Source organism: Quercus robur, chromosome 9 (genome assembly GCF_932294415.1).
Source record: "Quercus robur chromosome 9, dhQueRobu3.1, whole genome shotgun sequence".
Taxonomy (NCBI): Eukaryota; Viridiplantae; Streptophyta; class Magnoliopsida; order Fagales; family Fagaceae; genus Quercus; species Quercus robur.
This window is the reverse complement of record NC_065542.1, coordinates 11,192,430-11,213,520: the sequence shown is the minus strand read 5'-3', so window position 1 is coordinate 11,213,520 and position 21,091 is coordinate 11,192,430. Positions and strand designations below refer to the sequence as shown.

Genomic DNA, 21,091 nt, shown 5'->3' with positions numbered 1-21,091 from the left:
GAAAATATTTTTTGGAAACGACTTATTTTTTAGAAAACATCATTACTAAAACAAACAGAGCATTATAACATTTATAGATGAGAAAGTATATTTATACAAAGTGAGGGTGTAGGGAGATACATAAGCACATGATGTGTGTATAATTTTAAAATACCAAAAAAAATAAATAAATAAACATTTATAAATGAGATTGTGGGGTCCAATAATTTATGGGTCCGGCCCACACGCTTATAGGAAGCCCACAGGTTTTAAACTGAAGGAGGCCAGGGCCCAAGCTCGAAACTAGGAAACATAGAAATAGCCCGAAGACATAGCCGAGGACGGTTTCGTCCTCGGCAGGCCCAAAATCTCAGGGGTAGGAGTGAAACACGAGTACGCTAGAAAGATCAGAAAATATCCTGGGGAAGTTGTCTTTAATACCCTTCCCTGACATGACACTGCCCTTAACAGAGCCGGGATCTTAGGCTTTATGGATCATCTACAGCAATTTTTGGACTAGACTGATGGGACAGATATCTGCCCAGGAGAGATCGACCCTACACGTGGACGAGGGACAACGAACGTAGGCTAGTATAAAAGAGAATGTTATGTGACCAAAGAGGGGACTCCCAGGGAGCTCCTGAAAAAGAACTTGATGAAAGAGAATGTCTGAAGAATATACGCCGGACATCACCTAAAAAACCCGCCGACGGGCAATCGGGGACAACACCACCGCTCCTCGGACAGTATCCGAGGAGCCAGTCCCTCCTCAATACAAGATCGAAGGGCCTGAATATCCAGCCCTAAGCTTTATCTCATGTTGGTTCATCTAAAGTCCGGCCCAAAATGCCATCCTGTGATCCAACGCTGGCTTTTTAACCCCACTCTCTACAAATATTATTGTGAGGGACCTTCCGTGTGCGAGCCCAACATCGTCGCTGGGCCGTTACAGATTTTGTGTCCTTACAATTGGCGCCGTCTGTGGGGAAAGCTTGCGCGTTGGCGTAGGAGGTGTTTGAGTCAACTCTCTAGCCAGCTGAGGTTTGTGGAATTCCCTCCGTCTCCGGCGACATGCCGTCGATGCTCCGACCCGAATTTCTGCTAGGGGCTACGCCCTGCAGTGTCAACAGCGCGGAAAGCTCTAGGGGCTCCCGGCTTCAGGCCAAATCCCCCCCGCCATGGTCTAGGGGCTGAGATCTTACAAGTAATGGACAGAACCAAGGCCTTGCATGGTCCTCGGACCCAAGCCTGTGGGGAAACCAAGTACAAAAAAGATATCTTACAAGTAATGGACAGAACCAAGGCCTTGCATGGTCCTCGGACCCAAGCCTGTGGGGAAACCAAGTACAAAAAAGATATCTTACAAGTAATGGACAGAACCAAGGCCTTGCATGGTCCTCGGACCCAAGCCTGTGGGGAAACCAAGTACAAAAAAGAGATCTTACAAGTAATGGACAGAACCAAGGCCTTGCATGGTCCTCGGACCCAAGCCTGTGGGGAAACCAAGTACAAAAAAGATATCTTACAAGTAATGGACAGAACCAAGGCCTTGCATGGTCCTCGGACCCAAGCCTGTGGGGAAACCAAGTACAAAAAAGATATCTTACAAGTAATGGACAGAACCAAGGCCTTGCATGGTCCTCGGACCCAAGCCTGTGGGGAAACCAAGTACAAAAAAGATATCTTACAAGTAATGGACAGAACCAAGGCCTTGCATGGTCCTCGGACCCAAGCCTGTGGGGAAACCAAGTACAAAAAAGAGATCTTACAAGTAATGGACAGAACCAAGGCCTTGCATGGTCCTCGGACCCAAGCCTGTGGGGAAACCAAGTACAAAAAAGATATCTTACAAGTAATGGACAGAACCAAGGCCTTGCATGGTCCTCGGACCCAAGCCTGTGGGGAAACCAAGTACAAAAAAGATATCTTACAAGTAATGGACAGAACCAAGGCCTTGCATGGTCCTCGGACCCAAGCCTGTGGGGAAACCAAGTACAAAAAAGATATCTTACAAGTAATGGACAGAACCAAGGCCTTGCATGGTCCTCGGACCCAAGCCTGTGGGGAAACCAAGTACAAAAAAGATATCTTACAAGTAATGGACAGAACCAAGGCCTTGCATGGTCCTCGGACCCAAGCCTGTGGGGAAACCAAGTACAAAAAAGATATCTTACAAGTAATGGACAGAACCAAGGCCTTGCATGGTCCTCGGACCCAAGCCTGTGGGGAAACCAAGTACAAAAAAGATATCTTACAAGTAATGGACAGAACCAAGGCCCTGCATGGTCCTCGGACCCAAGCCTGTGGGGAAACCAAGTACAAAAAAGATATCTTACAAGTAATGGACAGAACCAAGGCCTTGCATGGTCCTCGGACCCAAGCCTCTGGGGAAACCAACTACTTAAAAAGAATCATAGGGGGAAACCAACTACACAAAAGCGCCATTGGAACTCCCTAACTCCCAGTCGACTGCTCGGATGGATTATTATTAAACCATCAGACTTGGACGACATTCACACGCTTATCACAGAATGTCCAACTGATATCCCGGTGAGTTTCTTAAGTTTGATTTATTACAAATTATCGGTATGATGCTTGATAGTGCTGACAGATGAGATTCGATTAGATTATGCTTCAAAGTAGCTTTATTACAAATATTCTCAAAGCAACACATACATAGAGCACATTCGTTCACAAAGTTGTGTGGCCCACTAGATCAACGCTTAAAACATGTAAATCAATTTCCATTTTTATTACGATGAAGAAATAGTACAGTGTACAAACGAAAAGCTGGAGTCGGCCTACGTCAGAGATTACTACACAAAAAAAAAAAAAAAAAAAAAAAAAAAAAAAAAGAAAAATACAAGAAAGCTGGAGAAAGCCGAAGAGGTATGTCGGAGGAAAGGTTGGCTACAGCTCCGAGACCTTATTCTTCCCCCGCACCCTTACATGCCCATAACTCAGGCAGCCAAAAAGACCCAACTTGAACCTGACACCGTTGAAGAAAAGGTGCAGGGAGTTGGAGGTGATGGGGCTTTCTCTAAATATACACCTGCCGCAAAGCAGAGGCGCTGATGGAGGAAAACCCTTCTTCTGCCATACCAAAGTGCTGGCATGAACAGAGCCTGCTTCGGATTTTGGCTAAAAGAGGGAGAGACGCCGTTCTCCCTCGGTGGAGATGGAATACTCTCCTGAACTTGTGCTTCCTGCGCCCATACCTTACTGTTATAAGCTTCATGAAGGCACGGCGCTTCTGCGGCGAAGACACTTCCTTCTTCCCAACCCTCACTTTCAACATGTTATGCAAAAAAGGAAGAACTCCGGATATGGAAGCGTGATGTGGGAGAAAACTAAAAGACTGGGCGTATACATAAAGCAACCCTTTCTCCCTCCTATTTATTTGAAAAGACAAGATAGTGGCAGTCAACTCACGCGGCGTCCCAAGGAGCGCTACAGACAAAGTGGTCTTGGCACAACTTCCAACGTCAACTGCAGCCAAAAGACTGAGGGAGCCTCGTAAAGGCGCGCCTCGATCTTTGGGGCGTCAGAAAAGTACTGCATGGCCAGAGGTTGCAGAAATATCTCTTAATACGCGGGCTCATTGGATTCGCGACCCAGGCCCGCTTTGCGTGAAGGCCCACGGACACCCTGTTTGGCACCTCGGGAAATACTCAATGAAAGGGAAAATCCGAACTCGAAGTCTTGGACAGAACCTAAGGCTTGCATGGTCCTCGGACTCAAGCTAAAAGGGGAAACCAAGTACTAATGCAGACATTGGTCTTGGACAGAACCTAAGGCTTGCATGGTCCTCGGACTCAAGCTAAAAGGGGAAACCAAGTACTAAGGCAGATATTGGTCTTGGACAGAACCTAAGGCTTGCATGGTCCTCGGACTCAAGCTAAAAGGGGAAACCAAGTACTAATGCAGACATTGGTCTTGGACAGAACCTAAGGCTTGCATGGTCCTCGGACTCAAGCTAAAAGGGAAAACCAAGTACTAAGGCAGACATTGGTCTTGGACAGAACCTAAGGCTTGCATGGTCCTCAGACTCAAGCTAAAAGGGAAAACCAAGTACTAAGACAGACATAGGTCTTGGACAGAACCTAAGGTTTGCATGGTCCTCGGACTCAAGTTAAAAGGGAAACCAAGTACTAATTCAGACATCGGTCTCGGACAGAACCTAAGGCTTGCATGGTCCTCGGACTCAAGCTAAAAAGGGAAAACCTAGTACCGATAAAGACCCAAGTCTCGGACTCAAGCCTAAAGGGAAAAAGTCAAGTACATAGGATAAAACGCATAAGTCTAGAACAAAACCCAGGTTTTACAAAGTCCTCGGACTCAGGCTCATTGGGAGATCAACTGCCCGAATGAAGAAATTTCTCGGCTTCAATACTGGAAAGGGTTAAGTCTCGCGTATCATGAAAACAGCAGAACAACCTAATGATCGTCAACCAAAAGAGGCCATTCATCTGGTGGGTAGCACGTCCTCGGATAGCTACTTCTTACATCTTATCGAAGCATTTAATACACATCACGGCCAATTTTAAGATAAGTCTCATTCCTTACTGTTCGGATTGCCATGTTGAATAATATTTTTGTTAGAGTTATCGTGACATCTTTTTAGGAACGATTACTTTGGCCTTAGTCATTATTGATTCAAATGCTATACTACTATGCCGAACAGCGCTTTCACATTTGTTAAAATATATAGACAAGACATACGAAATAGAGTAACAATCACTTTTATTAATATGAAAAACTGTTACAACATACAAGGAAGGGCTTAAACAAGCCTATACAAAAAAAATTGAGCTGCTAAAACAGTAACAACATCCGTGACACAAATAAGTAAACCATCAAGTGTCTTCTGAACTCGTCTTCAAAGTCTCTCTGAAATCTATGCCTCAGAACTGTTCATATCAGGAGAAGATCCTTATACAAAAATAATGAAGGAGAAGGAAGAAGAATTAGAAGACATGGAAGCACTTCAGCAAGCTCTTGTCACTGAAAAATGCAAGGGAAAAAGAAGATGGAGGACATGAGCGGGAAGGAGGAGAAGAAGAGGGAAGCAATGAAAAGAAAGTAAAAGGAGCAAAAGAGGGAGAAGGGGAGCCATATTAGGTATGCTCATGAGAGAGCGGATGGAGATGACAAGGGAGGTTTTCGACTCAGTCACACCAGAAATGGGGTGTGACGAGTCCCTGCTTCGGATTTTGGCTAAAAGAATGGGGAGGCAAATCTTAAGCCTCCGCCATCCTTGCCCCGACCGAGCCATCTCAAGTTTTATCAGGACATGGTATTTCTGGGAAAAGAAGGATCTGTTCATGGTGGATTACTATGAGAGAGGTATTATGGAATAGGGAGTAACCGGATGGAGGAAGTGGATTCTGAGAGGAACGAGAGGGATTCAGATATGAGAGTGTCACCCTCACTCTTCTCTCTTTATATAGGGAACGAAGAAGGGGGTACGCGACGCACTCAGATCCCCAGGGGAATCCAGAGTATAGCGCGCCGCTTCGTCCTCCCACATCATCAAAAACTGTCACATCTGGGAAGCCTCGTAAATGGGAAGGCATTAAAGACACGCTGCAGATAATCACGCAGTATAACGGCAACGTGCGTAAATCCAGGAAAAACGCCTCGTAGACCGGTGCGTTCCTTGTGGAGGGGAAGAGTCGCCAGAATTGATCAAGATCCGAAGAAAGTGAACGGCAATAAGGGCTTGACATCATCAAAATCCACCTGTCCTACCATGATGTCGGACAGCAGGATTTTGAGGGGCTAATGTGGGGTCCAATAATTTATGGGTCCGGCCCACACGCTTATAGGAAGCCCACAGGTTTTAAACTGAAGGAGGCCAGGGCCCAAGCTCGAAACTAGGAAACATAGAAATAGCCCGAAGACATAGCCGAGGACGGTTTCGTCCTCGGCAGGCCCAAAATCTCAGGGGTAGGAGTGAAACACGAGTACGCTAGAAAGATCAGAAAATATCTTGGGGAAGTTGTCTTTAATACCCTTCCCTGACATGACACTGCCCCTAATAGAGCCGGGATCTTAGGCTTTATGGATCATCTACAGCAATTTTTGGACTAGACTGATGGGACAGATATCTGCCCAGGAGAGATCGACCCTACACGTGGACGAGGGACAACGAACGTAGGCTAGTATAAAAGAGAATGTTATGTGACCAAAGAGGGGACTCCCAGGGAGCTCCTGAAAAAGAACTTGATGAAAGAGAATGTCTGAAGAATATACGCCGGACATCACCTAAAAAACCCGCCGACGGGCAATCGGGGACAACACCACCGCTCCTCGGACAGTATCCGAGGAGCCAGTCCCTCCTCAATACAAGATCGAAGGGCCTGAATATCCAGCCCTAAGCTTTATCTCATGTTGGTTCATCTAAAGTCCGGCCCAAAATGCCATCCTGTGATCCAACGCTGGCTTTTTAACCCTACTCTCTACAAATATTATTGTGAGGGACCTTCCGTGTGTGAGCCCAACATCGTCGCTGGGCCGTTACAGATTTTGTGTCCTTACAGAGATATTTATACAAATTGGATGTATAAATGTAATCCAATGGTTAATGGAAAAAAAGCTTACCCACAAAAGTTATATCATCTCTTGCTCTTTGAAATTGTACGTTATATCAATAGAATATTATTCACTTTTTAATTCATATGTTCATATATTTATAATATATATGAAAATATAATATAATCATTTATAAATGAGACATTTATACAAAGCAAGAATAAAATGAGGCATTGTAATTCAACAGTGAATTTGAAAAACTTATCCATGAAGAATAACATTATTTGTAACTCTCTCTCTCTCTCTAAAAGCAATGATTTGTACTTATATGTTCTCTTTATTTATTATTAGTCTTTATAAAGGAGAATTGTATTGCTAGTAAACCATAAAACTTTTGGCGTATGTAATTTAAAACTTTTTTTTTTTTGCTATGTGTAATTTAAACTTAACCCCTAGTGAGTCGTGTTTAAGATATGTAGTACTATGGAAAGGATTAGGAACAAAGGAAACATATTCAGGCACACAATAGGGTGCTTTTTTCTTCTTCTTTGTTTTAAGTAGTGAAATGGGATTAGAATCCAAATTAATGAAGGATTAGTATAATAGCATTGAAACTCGACTATAAGACACGCAATAGTGTGCCTTAATATACCAACATCTAAAAAAAAGATTAGGGATATATCACAAGGTCATAAGATAAACATGTCTTTTTTTTTTTTTTTTTTTTTTTTGTCTTAATAAGTGAATTCATTATATCCTATCTACATTAAAAAAAATCAATTAATATTGTCATAGGCTAAAATTATATCATATTTATCCAATTGATAACTTTGTTTGATGATAAAAGTAATCATCATGGACAAATTTACAGGATAAAATTATATCATATCTTAAAAAATAAATAAATAAATAAAAAACTCCTAATTACCATTCACAATTATCATATGTGTTAGACTACGATTTGCTGCGGTTAGAAGAGACAAAAATTGTGATTTTCTTTTTTAGAATTCTTGGGCAACAAGAACAAAACAAACACCAGCAAGTAACATTAAAGTTTTACCCAAAACAAACACACCTACTAAAAAATCTAGTCTTATTATTTCAGTTCCCACACAAAACATAAAAAACAAGTCAATTCTCAAACTCACAATCAAAGCCGGCGCCAATTTCATACCCAAAGATAAGGTTCTGTCTCTCTCTGTCTCTCTGTGGCTCTCATAATCTCTCTCTCTCTCTCTCTCTCTCTCTGGGGCTCGAGAGAGAGTGAAACTGAAGCAGAGCGATTCTGATAAACCCTAGCATTAGCAACAATGGTGGCTACTACTCTGCAGGCTTTTCTTTGCTGCAAACCCTCGCATTCTCTATCTTCTTCCAAGCGTTTTCATCTTCATCTTCCGCGTTGCTCTTCTTCTCTCTCTTTCAACCCACTTTCTCTCTCTACCTTCACTTCCCCTACTTTCCAAAGATCTCGATTTTGTCCCCGGACTATTAGTGTTGTTGTTCCTTGCACATTGCGTCCCGAAAGCGCGAGTTTCGATTCCGAAAGGTTGGATTTTTCGGATGCGAGTTCGGTTTCCGATGCTAAAGATTCGAATTCCGTGGATTTTGATGGCGAGAGCGCGAGTTTCAATGGGAATAGTTCGGTTTCTGAGTCTGGGCATTCGGAAGTTGATGAAATTGAGATGAAGAGTGAGTTTGGGGAGGTGGGTTTGGAGAATGGGGAAGTGGGTAGCGAGGGAAAGAGCGAGAAAGTGGAGGAAAGTGAAGGAAAGGGTGGGAATTTGAGTGAAAGTGAGGAGGGGAAGAGTGGGAATTTGATAAAGAGTAAAATACCATTGGTGGTGTTGTTGATGGGGATGTGGGTGAAGGCGAGAAATTGTTTTGAGAAGATGATGAAGTGGGATTGGTTAAGTTGGTGGCCCTTTTGGAAGCAGGAAAAGCGGTTGGAGAAGTTGATTGCAGAAGCTGATGCAAATCCCAAAGACCCGGCAAAGCAAAGTGCTCTGCTGGCTGAGCTCAATAAGCACAGGTAAGGTCATTCAGTCTTGTGTTATTATTTAGTGGGTCATCATTTGTTTACTTGTTGGAAAATGTTGGGAAGGGAATGGAATTGTGGTTTGGGGTGTGCAGTGAAAAATGGGCAAGGATTAACTAGAGAATTGATGTAGGACTGAAGCTTGAATGGGCTCTGATATCAATTTTGATGTAGGATGTTTAGGAGTTCAGCGCTAAATTAGAGTTATGGATGAGGTCTTGAAGGGTTCTTTTTGATGTTTAAGGGTGTAATGAAAAGATGGAATTTGAAACATGTTTGATGGCTGCTTGGTTTTGAACAATGAATAGAACAAGAAATAAAGAAAGATAAACACTAGACAGTCAGTCAGTCACACTTAGGTTTTTCTAAGCAATTACACTTTGGTAGGAAATCAATCCTACTATCAATTTTTTTTTTTTTTCTTTTGATAAGTAAATCCCACCATCAATCTTATTGACTACACTAAAGTATTTATATAGGTTATTGGTAAATCCTTTCCTAGAAGGACTAGGACTCTAAATAATCCATTCCTAGACTAGGATTACTAATAACAAAGGAAAATCATAGATAAAATTTAAATTAAAAAAAAAGAAGTAGTTAAGGTTAGGAGGATAGGGGACAACATTACATTAATAAACTTTTTTTTAAGAGAAGAGACAATCAACATAGTGCATATGCTCCTTAAATAGGGTTGGAAGAATCTATTAAGTAAAAGTTTTGGGAGGACATGGATGAATTGGTTCAAAAAGATTTTTGTTGGAGGAGACTTGAGTGGTCATGTCAGAAAAAATAGATGGTGTTTTTGAAAGAGTTCATGGTGGCCAGTGATATGGAGTAAGGAATGAATCAGGAGATACTATTCTAGACTTTGCAACAATATATACTTTGAGGGGTCTTTGTTCTGTCGTCTTCCCTTGAAAAATCATTTAGGGAGTGAATGCGCCAAGAAGACGGGTTTCTTTCTTTGTGGTAGAAAATGAAATTAATAATGGTTGTAGGAAATGACATGTCAGTTATGAGTTAACAAAGAGTACAATTTCAGATAGAATAGGAAGGTGGAATAAAATACATGTGGTTAACCTTGGTTAGTCTGTTGAGGATCCATAGCTAACCCCAGAATTTTGGGACTAAGGCTTAGTTTTTGTTGTTGTTGTTTGGTTTTTGGAGAATGAAAGATTTTGTTCAAGTATGACATACATCTGTGTGTCCATGTTTGTTGGGAAAAATAATAGGTGTGGGGTTCAAAATGTTAATTGTATTAGATTCAGCTTTATGCTTGTATGTTTTATCTTTTTCACTTGATTTCTAAGAATTAGGGGGGGGGGGGGGGGGGGGGGATAGAGAGAGAGAGAAGAAAATGAGTATACACACAGCATGGATGTGTGCATGATATTAGTAAATCAGCTAAATTAAAGATTTTGTAATCCAATATGATCCTTCCCAGGGATGTCTATTTTATTCTAGATTTTGCCAATGAGCTCTAGCTCAAGTGACACCTCCTCCCCGTACAAATGCTAGGTGGAGGGTGAGGTCATGTGTTAAAAACCCTTTGGGTGCATGTGTAGCTTACCATAAAAAAAAACTTTTACCCCCCCCCCCCCCCCCCCCCCCAAGTGTACACACAAGAAGGGTAAATTTCCTCTTTGTTTGAGTACTGCCACGATCAGTGGAGGTGTAATTATAGTTCCAAGGAGCAAGACAAATACATTTTTTTTTTCTTTCTATATTATGGCTTCTTTTTTTTTTTTTTTTTTCTCTCTTCTTTTAAGTTATTATTCCTTCTCATTTATCAGTCCAGAATCAGTCATTAAGCGTTTTGAACAAAGGGATCATGCAATAGACAGTAGAGGAGTTGCAGAATATCTTCGAGCTCTTGTCGTCACCAATGCCATCACCGAATATCTTCCAGATGAGGAGACTGGAAAGCCTTCTAGTCTTCCTACATTGGTATCAAGCCCGTTCTTTTTCTCCCCCTCCCCCCTCTATATCCTTTCATGCTGCATGTGTGTGACTACCCTTGGGCTAATGTTCCAATTGTCATGTTTTGGTATTTGGTTGTTCCTAGATAGTTTGTCTTTGATTGGTTGTATCTTGTCTTGTTTGAATCTTGCCAGTCATGGTTTTAAAATTTAATTGAGTTTAATTATTAATTATTTTTTCTTTTTTTATATCTTATCTCATATTATTCTAAGGGTCCATATATGTGGTATGTCTTGAAATCAAAGAATACATTGAGATACATAGTAGAAATGCATTTGGCATATGGATATTCAAACACTCATATACACATGCATGGATACATATATACATGTGTGTGTGGAAACAATATATTGTGCATGTTGCAAGCAAAGAAATGGGTGCATAAATATTCTATATAGTTATATGTGTGTCTTCTAATATAATTTAGAAGTTAGGAGATTGGTATCACATAATTTATCACCCTATATTGCATTCTGCATTGAAAATAATGAACTCATCTTACTGAAATGTTCAACATCATGGAAAATAAATTAAGAAGTTGCAACATAGCATTCAATCATTTTATGTATATGTGGAGTAATATGCATTTGATGTAACATATAACCAAATAGTGTATCACTAAGAACAAAGATAATGAAAATTATAAAATGGTCTAATACCAACTATGTGTGTGTGAGCCTATGATAATGTAAAACTTACTGCCAATGAGCTCTGGCTCAACTAGCACCTCCTCTCCTTATAAGTTCTAGGTGGAGGATGAGGTCATGGGTTCAAAATCCATTGGGTGCGTAAGTAACTTACCAATTAAAAAAAAAAAAAAAAACTTATTTTGCTTGATCTCATATATCAAATGGATATAGTTGATGTTTATGAAATGCACACATTTAGCTTACAATGGTTAATTAATAAATAATTGAAAATATTTGTATCTGTATAAAATATATTCGCCAGCCCATCACAAACATAACAGTAATACAATAGAGTCGTATGTTAAAGCTGAAAATTTTATTTATCAAAAAAAAAAAAAAATAATAATAATAATAATCTGCCACAGTACTTTTCAAAAACCCACCATACATTTTTCTTTAGTTGATGAGTTCCGTAGAGCAGTCATGAAGAAATACCTTTTAGCATTTACAAAATTATATGGGTTCTATGAATTTTTATAATGTTAATAGACTTATAAAAAAAAAAAAGAATTTTTATAATGTTAATGCAAGAGAAATGAAGGAAATTTTTGGATTATTCTGCAGTGTCAATATTAGCTAATTACTATGGTACATGAATTTTGAGATACCAAATCTTGTATTTGAGACTACTCAAATGAATGTTCTATGTTTTTTTTGTGTGTTTTAATCCATGTTTTGCAATGCAGATCTAGATCCTCATTCCACTCTTAAACCGGTCTCTTTCATAATTGAAATTCAACTAATGATTAACTTTATAAATGTAGTTGCAAGAGTTGAAGCAGCGGGCGTCAGGCAACTTGGACGATTCCTTTCTAAACCCTGGCATATCTGAGAAGCAACCATTGCATGTTGTGATGGTAAGATTTTATACAAAAATTTTGAGTCTTATTGGCAGGACATGGTCCTCATTGGCTGATTTTAGCATAAACCTTGATTATCTATTGAAAATTGATATGTGTGTGTGTGTGTATTCTTTTTCTTTTTCTTTTTTGGGGGGTAATTATATCATAAAACCCTAGAGTTTGACCTTGGTTCAGATTAAATCCTAAAATTCAGTTGCATCAATGTTTACTTGATAGTTCCAAGATTGTTTCAATTTGGAAACTCAGTGAAAGTAATGACAACTCAGATAAGGTGCACTTAATACCTATTTGAATGGTAAAAAACTCTTGACATTTGTACTCACCGATATATTTGTGAGCTCATTCGGCTTCAAAATACCAACTTCAATTTACATGGAGTGTTTTTGTGGTGCTCTAATAGGTCCCAAGTACAACTTATGTGGTCTTCCATTATTTTTAGTTAACATGAGACTCACCAGATTGAAACGATTTGAAACTATAAGGTTGATACTGATGCAATTGACACTTCAAGGTCAAATTTGAGACTAAAGCCAAAGTCTGAGATTTATTATATACTTGCTGACTTTTTTTCTTCTTTTAATTATAAATTCAACTTAATAAGAGTTGTTTTTCCTACTAGGTTGAACCTAAAGTCTCAAACAAATCACGTTTTACGCAAGAGCTTATCTCAACTATCTTATTTACTATAGCTCTTGGATTAGTATGGTATGAACCTTCTGTTCCTCAAGTCTCTCTCTCTCTCTCTTCACACACACACAGAGTATCTAGTAGTTAGTGCTTGTTTGTATACTTGAGTTGTACTCACTCCAAACATGATTTTCGTTTCAGGATACTGGGTGCTGCTGCACTTCAAAAATATGTTGGGAGCTTGGGTGGGATAGGAACATCAGGTGTTGGCTCTAGTTCTTCCTATTCCCCGAAGGAGTTAAATAAAGAAGTTACGCCAGAGAAGGTAGATATTTGGTATCTGTACTCTTGATATTGGTGATCTTTGACATGGAATGGCTGTTTTAGTATTTCTTTGAGGTTGGGTCCCCACCCCTGTTTCCCAAGGAAAGAGAGGAAAACAGGGGGGTGGGGGAGGGGGGGGAGGGGGGGGGGGGGGGTGGTGACACAGGAGACAGAAGCCATTGAATATGGAGAAGAAAATGTAGAAAATTTGGTCAAGTACTGAAAATTTTGTTTCAAATTTTTTACTAGATCATGTTAAGAAACAAATGGAGAATTTAATGTGTAGTTCTAGTTCCTCTATTTAGTTGAAAGACTTTTCAAAAAAAAAAAAAGTTGAAAGGAAAGGTAGGGATGTGATATCACCTAAAATTGTCAATAATAGTTTAGATAAAGGTGTTTCTTCAGTTCTTGTAATTATGGTTTCTTGAATATTTTATGGGAGTTATTTTCGAAGGAACTTGGGAGTTGCATCTTTTACTTGCTGTATGCTTGCATTTGAAGCATATTATTTAATCACCCTGACCAATTTGTTTTCTTGCAGAATGTTAAGACATTTAAAGATGTCAAAGGTTGTGATGATGCAAAGCAGGAGCTTGAGGAAGTAGTGGAGTACCTAAAAAACCCATCTAAATTTACTCGCCTTGGGGGGAAGTTGCCAAAGGTTTGTTATTATATTCTATATGTTACAGATATTGAGAATGCTCATCAAAAGGCTTCGGGTGTTCCTTGCTGTGTATAAAGTGTAACACGTTGATTCTGTTTAGTTTTGTGAATCATGTATTGCACAAGTATATGAATAGCTTATGGTTTTATTAGAAAACCTGAAATTTTTTATATGCTAGAGTGTGGAATGTTTGAGATTAATTACTTCAACTACAACCTTTGATTCTGTAGTCATTCTTCACCTTCTCTGGCATGAAGAGTGGTAATATCTTTCTGATTTCATCTATCTGTAACTTGCATTTTTCTGTTTATCTTTGCTTGATTAATTTCATAATACAGAGCCTAACACATACTTATTCGCAGGGAATTCTTTTGACTGGAGCACCCGGAACTGGAAAGACTCTTCTTGCCAAGGTAAGATTTTAGTGTCTATAATCCTGCAAATGGTTATTTTCTTTGTGATGAGCCCTTTTCCAATCTGTGTATGAACTTAGAGTCTGTTAGAGTGGCCACATGATCAGTAGAATCTTGTCTGAGTGTTGTGTTACAGTTTGCAAGCTACCATTTTGTTAAGATGTTTAAGATTATTGCTTTTACTGTAAGATTCAATGCATATGTATTTAATGAAGATACTAGTTGTGAATTTAATTTATCTAGAAAAAAAGTGAATTTCGGATGCTGTGAATGGAAGTAGGCAGTAATTTACAAAATGCGTTATCTAAAATGATGATTGATGAAAAATTGGTGTGCATTTAAACTCCAGGTGGAATTAAAGTTCTCTGTTTTTTTTATTTTTTTTTAAGTTTTTGCCTTCCAGACATCGCACAAGAAAAAGCAAATGTTTAATTGTTTATACTGGTTGGAATTTGTTTCCATGAAAATAAAAGAAGAGAGGAGGTGGGGGGTGGGGTGCTCCAAATGGTGTGTGAAATCTAGTACTCTAATTTGGTTTCCCTTGTTGTAATGGTGTCTGCATCTATGTTATATACATGGATTTATACTGAAGTAAATGTCTATAACTTATTTTCGTGCGTGTATGGGCTTCCATCACATCTTCCTTTTGCCTATTGGTTTCTTTGATATTCAATAGGATGTTCATGCCAATGAGCTCTAGCTCAAATGGAACCTCCTCTTGTAAAAGCATTGTGGATGGTGGGGTCATGGGTTCAGGACCCACCAGGTGCATGTGTGACTTATCAATCAAAAACAAATTTCAATAATATGTCCATATTTTTCTGATATTAAGACCTTTGATCTAATCTAAGTGATATTTTGTAATTCTTCCTGATAACTATTTGCCTTATCTGTTGAAGGCTATTGCTGGAGAAGCTGGGGTACCTTTTTTCTATAGAGCTGGATCTGAATTTGAGGAAATGTAAGCCAATGTTTACTGTACATAAATTTGGCTAACTTAAAATGTCGTATATTAAATAAAAACTTTCTTATAAAACACATTATACTGTGTCAATTTGTATTTAATGAACTATTGGCACAAATTATGAGGATAATGAAATAATGTTCGGTGTTATTTTTATTGGTTTTTATGAAAATTAATGCCTGTTACCATTTGATGTGGCAATAGATTTCCCATTTTTCTCCTTTTATACTTTTTTTGTCTGCTGGGCAAGTATTGAATTTATCCTTTTGGAGGCATCATGATGCTGTTTTGTATGAGTAATCCAGAGAAAGGAGGGCTTTTATGGGCTGTATTTCACTTTTTCATGCACAAGGCTTTGCTGTCCACCTCATTTCTTCTTCTTTTTTTGCCTTCCTATCTTTTTTATAGAATCTCATGCCCTTCTGAGAAAATTTCTCATCTGCTTTGAAAGGGATACTTGCTTCTCTTCATATTTGCAACGTGTGTTAAACTTCCATCTGTGTAATACATGTCCCTTATATAACTATATGAGGACTGTGCATCTTCTTTTCTGCCTATTTTTGTCATGAGACCTAAAAAATGAAAAATGGTTGGAGCCCTGTCTCTGAGTGGTTTCATGATTGGGCTGGGTGGCATGATAGAACTTTACTTTCAAGCGGGATGACCTTAAATCTGTATATTATAACTCTTTAAATATTACTAAACTCTTTTGGCTGTTAAGTTGCCTTGCCAACTTTCTTTTGATATTGAAAATGTGGTACTGATAATACTTGGTATCGATAATTCATTATGTATATTTGACTACAATGTACTGTTTTCCCTAGTTGTGCTTTGCATTAAAATTTGTGATTTGAAGGATAGGATCCTGTGGGTATGCTTTGGAGTGAACTGTATTGCCTGGGGATCTTGGAATTACTTGAGTGGTAGGATGCTAATTTGATGTACTTTCTATATGGCAGGTTTGTTGGTGTTGGTGCTCGGCGTGTAAGATCCTTATTCCAAGCTGCTAAGAAAAAGGTGTGTTGGTTTTTGAGGCATTCTTTGGTGACAATAATGTGAGAGTGTGCATGCAGGCATGTTTGGGGTTGATGATTTTATAAACATACTAGAAATCATGATATATAAATGGAAGATAAAGATGTAGCTTTTCAATCACAATTTTTCGTATTGAAGGTGGTCACAACTGTGCAACATGAAAATGTGGAGAGAAATTTGGAAACTACATCCTGAGAATTCTGTAAATAATACTGGAACATTTAACATACCAAGAACTAAAATCACAACAGGAACCTGAAAGTAATTTAAATTGGTGGAGAAACCTTTGTGTGCCATATGGCACATTTATATTCACTATAGCATTTTGTTATTAGTATATTCCTTATAGCATCTGTTATTGTTCTAGCTGTCAAATATTACATGCTTTAGGTACTAGATTGATAAGTTGCTACATTAAGAGGCAAATATATACTTGTTGCTTCAGTGTGTGTGTTTCTGATTGTGTCATATGCCTATTCCATCTTTCATAGGCTCCTTGTATCATTTTCATCGATGAAATAGATGCTGTTGGGTCCACAAGAAAACAATGGGAAGGCCATACAAAGAAAACATTGCATCAATTGCTTGTCGAAATGGATGGCTTTGAACAGAATGAGGTACATATAAACATGTTGTGTTATTAATGAGTTGCTTTATACGTTTCTGAATATGTGTGACATTTTTTCTGCAGGGCATAATATTGATGGCTGCAACAAACTTGCCAGATATTCTTGATCCAGCTTTAACAAGGCCTGGTAGATTTGATAGGCATGTAAGTTCTGGTCATCACTTAATTTCATCCATTACAGTGCTATTCCAAATTTTCTTTCTTCATCCATTACAATTTTTTTTTTACTTCTTTTTGAGAGAACACTGACAAATACCCCTGTTTAGATTGTTGTTCCAAATCCAGATGTAAAAGGTCGTCAAGAGATATTGGAGCTCTATCTACAGGATAAACCATTGTCTGATGATGTAGATGTCAAAGCGATTGCTCGAGGTACACCAGGATTCAATGGGGCAGGTGAGTTTCTTGTCATTCTGTTAAATAGGAGTTCTTTCTGCAAATTTGTGAAATATCTGTTAAACAACTGTTTTTGGCTTTTTCTAATGAAATATATGAGTGTCCTGCCAATTAACTTTCCCTGATTTTCTTCTTTACCAGATCTTGCAAACTTGGTTAATATTGCTGCCATCAAAGCTGCTGTTGAAGGTGCAGAAAAACTAACAGCTACTCAGCTGGAATTTGCAAAAGACAGGATAATAATGGGTACAGAGCGGAAAACAATGTTTATATCAGACGAGTCAAAGAAGGTATGCATTTCATTTTGAGGCAATCCAGGGTTGGGTTTGAACCTGTAGCTTCAATGGTTGAAGTGCGATCTTATACCCATAGAATCACACGTTCACTCTTTTGGGTTATATATATATATATATATATAAAAAGTTCAAGTTGCACTTAGTGTAACTCTTTCTTAATGTTGCATCACTTGGTAGCTTTTGATTGGATTGATACTTGAAAATCCTAGTGTTGGATTACATGTTCAATTTGCTCTTAACATGTATGACGACTTTTATGTCAGATAGATGTTATTTACTATATGATCCATGAACTTAGATAGTTACTCTCTAACCATTTTGATAGTTTACTATTATAGAAGGTACAGGGAGACAATGTAATCCAACAGTGGATTTGTCAAAAAATACAAGTGATGTAACATTAATAAGAATAACACCAAATGTAACTTGAACTTGACCTCTCTTTCAAATAATAATAAGGAAGAGTTGGGAGGAAAATGGAGAGTCACGCAGAAGGAAAGGGGGCTATTATTTGTTTTTCAAGGAAGTTTTTTTGTTGACTTAAGGCCATGTTTATGATTAATTGGTGCATTAGGTCATCCAGTTGAGCCTTCTTGAGTATATCCTTGGTTTTTTTCTCCCTCAAATCTCTATGTGATCACGAATTAAGTGAATCACAATTAGCATACCAACAACTTTAAAATATGGGGGGGCCAGGTATAGAAATCTCTGGTATCTTATATCACAGCTAGGCTGTGCAGATGATATTAGACATCTAATTGCTGTGCGGAAAAAAGTGCGGTATAATGCACAAAGTGAATTGATAGATGGTTGGGATCCTTGAGATGCTGACTTTTGACTGGGATTTCCTAAGCTGGGACCAGAAGTTTTTTCTTCTGTTTCTTTTTCTGGGGACGGAAAAAAAGAAAGGGGGGGGGGGGGGTGCATCAAACGTAGGGAATTGCATCTGCAGGAGAATAAACTAAGTTTCCTAGGAATTGTAAATTTAGAATTCCAAAATGCATGGTAATACTTCCTGATATTCCTTACACTTCATTCAGCTCACTGCATATCACGAGAGTGGCCATGCAATTGTTGCCTTCAATACAGAAGGCGCACATCCAATACACAAGGCAACAATTATGCCACGTGGATCTGCTTTAGGAATGGTCACCCAGCTTCCATCAAGTGATGAGACATCAGTTAGCAAGAAGCAGTTATTAGCCCGTCTTGACGTTTGTATGGGAGGAAGAGTAGCTGAAGAGCTTATCTTTGGTCAGGATCATGTCACTACAGGAGCGAGTAGTGATCTTCAAACAGCTACAGAGCTAGCCCACTATATGGTATGATTTTAATTTAAATGCCTTGAAAAATCTATATCTGACAAGAACTGGGGATCATTTCCAATATTATATGGAACCTATCATCATTGTTTTAAATGTTGTTAAAGTAGGCTCATGTTCTATATTAATAGTATTTATACTACATTTTATTATCTTGTCAATTCCCAGTGACATACCCATGGGATATGGAAATAAGAATAAATCAAAATATTGTGACTTGGATTGTTATATTTGTCCCAAACATGAGAACTATTCTTTTCAGTTACTCAATGCGGTGTACTTCTTTCATTTGGCAAGGTATCAAGCTGTGGGATGAGTGATACAATCGGGCCAGTTCACATCAAAGACCGGCCAAGTTCAGAAATGCAATCACGTGTTGATGCTGAAGTATGTTTTTTGGAATCTGGGGTTCTTGTGATTTAACAATGATGTTTGTGTATTCTTAATCTAAATTTCTCTAATTGGTTGTGCAGGTAGTGAAACTCCTAAGAGAAGCATATGATCGTGTAAAAGCCTTGCTAAAGAAGGTTTGTCCATTAGATTTCATTTGTTTGCAGTCTTTTTTATTTTTATTTTTAAATTAAAAAAAGAGAGAAATCTGCTGTCCTAGGTTGTTGGTCACTCTTATTTTGTCTTATTTCCACTTGGCAAAACTAAAGGATATTTCACTTAAAAAAAAAAGAATATATTATTTTTGTGGCTTTTAGGTTCTCAATATTTTCTTAAAAATAACAAATATAGAAGAGAGAGAGAGAGAGAGAGAGAGAGAGAGAGAGAGAGAGAGAGAGGCATATGAAATTATAGCTGTCATTAAGCAAAATGATGGCATTATTGAAACATACAGTTTTTTTGAATAGGGGTATTCCATGAACATATGTTTTTATTTTTATTTTTATAATAATTAAAAAAAAAAACAGAAAATGAAAAAATATATTTTTAATATTGTAATGAAACTTGAAAATGATTAGGTGGAATAGGGGCATTATTGGAATATACTTTTCTATACACGTTGTTGCTATATTAAATATTTTAGAAAATTTGCAAAAATACCATGAAATTAGAATTCCATAGTCTATACCAATTCAGCAGCCAATGAGCTTCTAGCTCAATTGGCACCTTATTAGTGTTAGGTGGAGGGTGAGGTTGTGGGTTCAAGGCCCATTGGGTGTGCATTTAACTTTACCCATTAGGTTCAATAACCATATGACCGATGTTCAAGGTCAGAATTAGGAATTTCTAGTGCTAGCTAACTTTCTGTCTTAAAACTCTTTTTTCAGCATGAGAAGGCATTACATGCACTGGCAAACGCACTTTTAGAGTATGAGACACTCAGTGCTGAAGAAATTAAGCGTATTCTTCTTCCTTTCCGCGAAGGACGGTTGCCAGAGCAACAAGAAGTACAAGAAGAAGAAGCGGACCTTGTATTAGTTTAGAATTTGGCTCCCTTTCTTGTCTGTAGTTTACTTGACTGTGGGAGAGGCTCTGTACAGTTTATTTGAAGCAGCACAGGTCCACAGGTGGATTCTTTATGCCACTCTCAATTACCCTCTCCTTGTCACAAGTTGTTATTGGAAGTCTATTCATAGACGCCCAGATGCATAAATGAAGCAACCATCTGGCCTCTGCTCTCGGACAATAAAGGTGTTAGATATCTTGTATTATTTTGAGAAGTCCTGTAACTTTTACCCTGTAACCTTTACCCCCACGGACAATAAAGGTGATAGATATCTTGTATAACTTTTACCCCATTTTGGGTATAATTTTGAAGGAAATTCAATTATTTGGGATCACAGGAACTGTATTGTACTTTGTTGAGAGTTCTCTGTTCAGCATGGTGCCCATTCTTTCCATTTAGAGGCTGCAAATTTTTTGATATCAGTGAGTCTAGAGTTGCAACAATTTTTACAAAATATTTCACAATTGTCAAGATAACAAGTTTTGAATGGTATATGATAAAATGACATCAATAGTGGACTTTATATGAGAAACAATGAAAACCTGTATTCTTAATTGTTGTCAAAGTTGTTCAGTCTTAGTATTACTCTTTTGGTATGGCATTAAGATCAACTTACATCTAAAGGTAGGAAATTGATGCTTTTGGCACATTGATTTGATAGAGGGAATGGCCACCAAATCCTATTTACAGAGAGGGTATCCTTTGTTTTCGCTACAAGCAACGGGAAACACAAGATCCTTTTTCCTATATACAGGTGTCCCGTTATGTATGTGTTTTTGAGCATCCATTGTCATAAATCCTATGACAACTCATGCCAGAGGTACGAAATGTGGTTGAGTCGGATACTAAAGTCCTTCAGCATTACTTGTTTAAAATATCTCAGACT

The 21,091-nt window shown here is 38.4% G+C and overlaps 1 protein-coding gene across 1 annotated transcript; it reads left to right on the top strand.

The window, feature by feature from the left end:
- The first annotated feature begins 7,641 nt into the window (after positions 1-7,641).
- LOC126700315 (ATP-dependent zinc metalloprotease FTSH 11, chloroplastic/mitochondrial) lies at positions 7,642-20,539 on the top strand. The gene is made up of 17 exons (XM_050398397.1): positions 7,642-8,542; positions 10,342-10,495; positions 11,982-12,074; positions 12,700-12,785; positions 12,909-13,032; positions 13,573-13,692; positions 14,058-14,108; positions 15,008-15,069; positions 16,032-16,089; positions 16,599-16,724; positions 16,799-16,879; positions 17,002-17,131; positions 17,273-17,421; positions 18,468-18,749; positions 19,047-19,136; positions 19,223-19,276; positions 20,027-20,539. Exons 1-17 carry the CDS (start codon positions 7,824-7,826, stop codon positions 20,180-20,182), a joined length of 2,535 nt encoding a protein of 844 aa, XP_050254354.1. The 5' UTR covers positions 7,642-7,823; the 3' UTR covers positions 20,183-20,539.
- Positions 20,540-21,091: the final 552 nt, after the last annotated feature.